The following is a 6,000-nucleotide window of genomic DNA, read 5'->3' as shown; positions in this document are numbered from 1 at the left end:
ATTGTAACATATTCTTCATGATCTAGCACGTTTGTTTTTATACCTTTCATTTTAAATAGCTATACTTTTAAGCCTCCATACTTGTACAAAATAAGTTTAAATCACGTAACGCAGACCAGTAAAAGTCCTTTTTTACGAAACTCTTATCAAAGAGTAAAAAAACGACGAAATTTTAATGAAACAAATCATTATTTCATTCAAAATTTCGTCGTTTTTTTATCTCTATTAATAGTAACTTATACCTAAGTATACAATAGAAAAATATAAGAAGCATGAAAGAAATAAAAAATTAGGCGCTTTTGTTATTATTTGAATATACACACATTAAAATCTTACAATCCTACGTAATTTGTAATTTATCCAAACAATGAAGCTACACTGAGCTTTAATATGAGCAATTGTTGCATTTTGAGCTCAAAGAAAAGCCAAATAAATTAAACATTATTTTGTAACTGCAAAAGTTTCCCGCCATTTCCAGTTTCCATAGAGTATAGAATATTCGACCACATTATAAAAAATATTCCACATTTTTATGATTGGAATGGAATAAATGCGTATGTTAGGTACATTGTAATTATTAATAAATGTTTAAAATATTTGGCTTGCTAACATTTTCGTTTTATTAAGCAATAGGTATACACTAAACATTATTTAAGTATTTTAAAGTGAAAGCATAAGCAAGTAAAACTTCTATCAAAACACTGAAAGCATATTAATAATTGTGATCGCTAATTTCAAACACATTTTAAAGCAAAATGGTAAAAAGTTTTAAGATTGGCTAAGAAAGACAGATTATATTTACTATTTACATTGATTTAAATGTAAACTATTATATGAGATCACAGACGTATACATAAGGTTTTTTATATGTATATTATAACATTCATTTTATGTCTTCTATTTTGTAATTAATAACGCCAAGCTCATATTGTTCTTTACCATTGAACATATTGGAAAAATATGTTTATCTTGTTATATATCAATAAAGGCTTTTTTATTGATATATAACAAGACGATTTATGCTGTGTTTATTTGTTTCTCGTAGTTGGTGACTAGTTTCGCATTCTCAATTAAACTTATACTTACTAATTAAATAATTATCCTTAAGCTAAACTAACTTATTAAAGATAAAATGCACACGAATACCTATTTAATACTTAAGCTAATGCACCGCGGGATACTAACTTAATGACATTAGAACTAAAAATACTCGAATATTTACTATAAAAATTATCGTACCGGGCAACACACATAGCAAGTCTGAAGCGAATGCGGTATGCAAGCAATTTTTTTATATGGCAATATATATCAAAACATTTTTAATCTGTAACCAAAATATTGGTTTCTCTGTCATAATAATGTATGGTAAGAAAGAATGCGACAAAATAGCACACTTAGTTATTCTACCGGTTACCTTATACATTTCACGATAATTGTTAAACAGAGCAGTTGAATAATTGCACATTTGTAAGTAATTAACATCAAAATACTTAGTATGTATATTGAGCAAAACTTTTTATATTAGCTGCCATTAAGAGCCTTTTCAAACGTTTCAAACAAGAACTACGAAATACGAAAGCATAAAATTTTGTTAAATTATGTTACCTGAGCCAATAACCAAGAGTGTTTTAAAATCTCAAAAACTGGTAGAATTACGATCACAATACCACCCGAACAACATTCGTTAAAGACTATGTATCATCATATCTTATTGCATATTATTGTCTTTATTTTATTGTATCTGTACCTGTCATTTGCCAGCATTTCACGGACGCGCATGAAAAGGCCCTATTAAAATAAATGTTGCCCACTCACGTTTTATGCACTATGGAGCAAATTTACACACTGGTAACCGTAAAAACGAATTATTGTCTATGGCAGCTCGTGGAACCCAAATTCCGTGTAAAGTTTATCCACACGCTGATATACTTCGTCGCAGGACTGTAATGTTTGCGGCAACACTGTTAATGCTTCTTTAAGTTCGTCTTCGGAACCGAATATCTGTAAAAAAAATTGTTTTAGTTGTATGTAAAAAGAATAGTCACGAATATTGAATAGTAATAGTCCTTCTCATAAATGGCATTTTTATTTTTTATTTTTCTAATATGAATAAAACCAATCACACAATTTTTACCAACTACCCGTACAGTACCTATATGAATGACTTTTTGAGTGTAAGGGTTCCAATTTCATTCTAAATTTTAAGAAAAGAAATTTTTAAAGGTATCATTTTAGTTACATTACTACAAATTGCACCCCGAATCAAATATTTACATGTTTGAACTTTGAAATACAAAATTATAAACGTTCATTTACAACCTTGAAACTTTATCTAACTCTTAGTTTTTGCTTCCTATTATATAGCTGAACTCATAGTAACCTGAATAGAATTTTGAAACATCATTGCGTAGCTATTACACGTAATTGCTTTCGCACGTAGATACACAAATTTCAAACATTTCATCAAACTCCGGACTTCCCGTGAAACTATGACGTCACTTTATATTGTGAATTTATAATCGCCGCGCTCACGTAGATAAAAGAATACGTGATAATTGATACCTACTTTTTTAATGTATTCTAGAATTTACTAAGATAAATACTATGCAGGTACAAAAATTACACTACAGCAATATCATAATAATTTGTTGATGAAATACAGGCTATGTGATATATACTTATAGCTTGTTTTTCTCTTAGGTACCACATGACGATTTTAAATCTAGTATACAAATAAAACATATACCATTGAAAAATAGGGTCAATTTTCTTTAGCTAACACAATATGTGATTTTTAATGATTTTCACAGACTATTATTTACAGCAATATCGATTAAAAGATACATGATAATTAAGTCAATCAATACCGTACGATGATATATTATTTGTAGAGGTCATTGGAACTTAGCAAGCAGACGACTGAGCGGTCTTTATTCTAGATTAAAGAAAAGATATTATAAGGTCTAATACTAAGTAGGTAGGCAGTTTTACACCGTATAAGAACGTAGGAGAATATATTATTATTTATTATCTCCTAAAAAAGTTAATAGAATATTTTCATCTTATGGCCTTGTACGACTTTCTAGATCTAGGCCATTTACGGGAATTAGAAAGAGAAAAATTTATGGTAAAACCTCGTAAGTGAGAATTATAGCTACGATCGTATCGTGACTGATATAGATATAGAAATCATACAGACAAACAAGAATTAAACGAAGCCCATAAACACGCAACGAATTTCTAATCAGTTTTTTAATGGAAGCAAAATAGAGTACCTAATTCAGTGTTCATATTTTTTTTATCTATATTCTATACCATTCATAAAGTCGCCAATTACCATAGACAACATATCGATTCGTAACAACGGATCACGGCCATTCTTATTGAGCGGTCACGACTGATAATTGATTTGCAAGATGTTAAAATCATTGTGTCTCTAACAAAACAATCAACATAACATAATTACATATCATTGTCTTCAATCCTCATAACTCTACAAGACCTAGTTAGATAAATTAACGTCTGTTCTATTTTCAATTTTGGCGCCAAATCTTTGGCTTTCCGTCGTATAGGTAGGTACATTATTCATCAAATCATCACATAATCATCTTACTGATTAATAAGTTTAAAAAAAATCAGATTTTCTACAATTTCTGAATCCAACAAGATAATATAAACGAATGAGATTACTTATTTACAACAAACAATTTATCTACATCCTTATTTCAAATCAAATCATAAATAAATGATTTGATTTGAAATAAATGATTTTGATCCTTTCATTTCACGTGAAATCTTAGGTATATTTGAATTTGGTATAATTTTTGGTTTTCGATAATGATTGTGCTTGTACTCAATTATTTTGGTAACGTTTAATTAAAGATATGAAAGGTACCAAAATAACAAGTATAACAAAATTTTACGGAAATATATTTATTGATATAAATTAATAATCATAAACAATTAATCAAATGATAGCATAATCACTAACAAAGATGTAAATTTTATCGGGCTTACTTTATACAGCTGATAATATCGTATAAGATATATTAAAAGTTCAGACCATTTAAAAGATAAGATAACAAAGACAATAAAATATATAGCATGTAACTGGCAATTCTTTTTGGAATCAAATGATTAGGAATTACCAAAAATGTTTCCTTTAATTATGTACATTTGGAATTCGTTAAGTAAGGCCTTAATTTCTTAGTTTTAGCGGTCTTAGGCATAGCCGGTGTGAGGCAATGGACGTGGGTTAGAATTCCGCCTCATGAATGTATTGTTTTGTATTCTTTAAAAATTTTCAAATATTTATAATTCTCAGTCAATGCTATAAAACAGCATAAAAATGAAATCCAAATAATTTCAATAAACGCCTCACGTACAAACGTCAAAGACAAACATTTATTTCTACCTACATTTTTCTACTTTTTTAAAAATATATAAATCTTACCTTCTTCAATAGATCAGGCCGTGTTGGCAGAGCATGCATAGCTAACGTCGCAGCTTTTCTAATATACCAGGGATGGAACTCCGCTAAAGTCTCATTGTATGAGCCTTGACAAGTTGTGCATGTATTTTCTGTTTCCTCTGCTTCACTGATGCGTTTTAAGAATAGCCGGATGAAATCTGAAAATAAAACAAATGGAATGTTTTGTTAAAATTCAGCAACAGGTTTTTGAAGTTAACGGTTGAATATTGTTGAAAATGATTAATAGTTAGATACATCTACTTTGATTCAGAGATCGATTGATAGGGTATAGCCCTATCTAGCACTAAGGGATCAACAGTGCTTTAGATCCTGAGATGAGAGCATTCAAACAAACAAACTTTTCAGCTTTATATTATATGGAAAATTATGGATCCCAACTAATATTATAAATGTGAAAGTTTGTGAGGATGTGTGTGTGTTTGTTACTCTTTCACACAACTACGACTGAACCGATTACAATGAAATTTAGCACACATATAGAAGGTAACTTGGATTAACACATAGGATAGGTTGAAAACTCAGGTATGTACACTGATTTAAAATATAAGGAAAGTTAGAATAGTATTTGACTGTACTTTTTCAGTTACTTTTCATTTTTCATTTTAAGGAAAATCTATGTTTATTTTTACTGCTGTTGGCACTGTAATGTGGAGAAAAGTTATAAATTCATAATCCATTTACTCTACAGTATTCTACATAGTGTTTGTTTGAGTTTTCCTTATAATTTATGAGGTAAATTATGAAGTAATGGATAGTTTTAAATTCATTCAAATTACATAGTACACATTGCAAAATATGAAACACAAAATTTTCAAGGTAACTCAGTCTTACTTAACACTAATTGCATTATGTCTTACAGAGATAATGAAGATAAAATTGAATGCTAATTTACAATAGCTGCAAAGTTATTATAGATTGTAAAACAATACACACCCAAACCTCGATGCAAACGCAGCATTGTACGAGATCCAGAAACAAAACCATTCTTTTCGTGTAGGCTCGTTTCTTTTTCGTACTTCATCATTTTTTTAAAAGACTCATAGTAAATTGAGTCGTCGCCTGTTCTATGTTTCTCCATTACCTTAATTTTACTCTTCACATCACTACTTACAAACGAAAACACTGTTCCGATGAGGTTTAGGAACCTATGCAAATAAATTTTATGTAAAAATAGTAAACATATGGGCGACAAACAGTAAATAAAGGTAGGGATATACTTACTTCACCAATTCATTGTACCCATCTATGTATGCTTCTATAATAACATCATCGTCCTCTTTTAAACTCTTTTGGAAGCATTCGTGCACGTAATGTAAATCTAATGTATGTTCATTCGACATTGTTTTAGAATTATCGTTTTATGCTCGAAATGAACACAACACCTCTCTACGACTTATAATTGACAACTGATAATAAATGTCAATATTTTATATTCATCGAATTTTGATCGAATTTGACGCTATGTGACGTTGACAATTTACAACACAGCTGATGATTTGGAAGACGCA

The 6,000-nt window shown here is 29.6% G+C and overlaps 1 protein-coding gene across 1 annotated transcript; it reads right to left on the bottom strand.

Moving 5' to 3' along the window:
* Window positions 1–5,886, bottom strand: LOC123699021 (ceramide-1-phosphate transfer protein). The gene is made up of 4 exons (XM_045645876.1): window positions 5,714–5,886; window positions 5,426–5,637; window positions 4,454–4,629; window positions 1–2,001 (listed from the first exon to the last, which is right to left on the bottom strand). Exons 1-4 carry the CDS (start codon window positions 5,830–5,832, stop codon window positions 1,873–1,875), a joined length of 636 nt encoding a protein of 211 aa, XP_045501832.1. The 5' UTR covers window positions 5,833–5,886; the 3' UTR covers window positions 1–1,872.
* Between the last annotated feature and the right edge of the window lie 114 nt (window positions 5,887–6,000).

This window comes from Colias croceus, chromosome 17, assembly GCF_905220415.1.
Source record: "Colias croceus chromosome 17, ilColCroc2.1".
NCBI classification, from domain to species: domain Eukaryota; kingdom Metazoa; phylum Arthropoda; class Insecta; order Lepidoptera; family Pieridae; genus Colias; species Colias croceus.
Note: the sequence above shows the minus strand (reverse complement) of the source record. Positions and strands in the feature narration are given on the sequence as shown.

What these genes read in the sequence shown, in the direction of transcription:
- LOC123699021 (XM_045645876.1), bottom strand. Translation starts at nt 5,832, where the DNA reads ATGTCGAATGAACATACATTAGATTTACATTACGTGCACGAATGCTTC. An exon ending in GGGTACAATGAATTGGTGAA is followed by an intron (nt 5,638 to 5,713) that starts GTAAGTATATCC and finishes TTATTTGCATAG; the next exon opens with GTTCCTAAACCTCATCGGAA. An exon ending in GGCCTGATCTATTGAAGAAG is followed by an intron (nt 2,002 to 4,453) that starts GTAAGATTTATA and finishes TTTTTTTTACAG; the next exon opens with ATATTCGGTTCCGAAGACGA.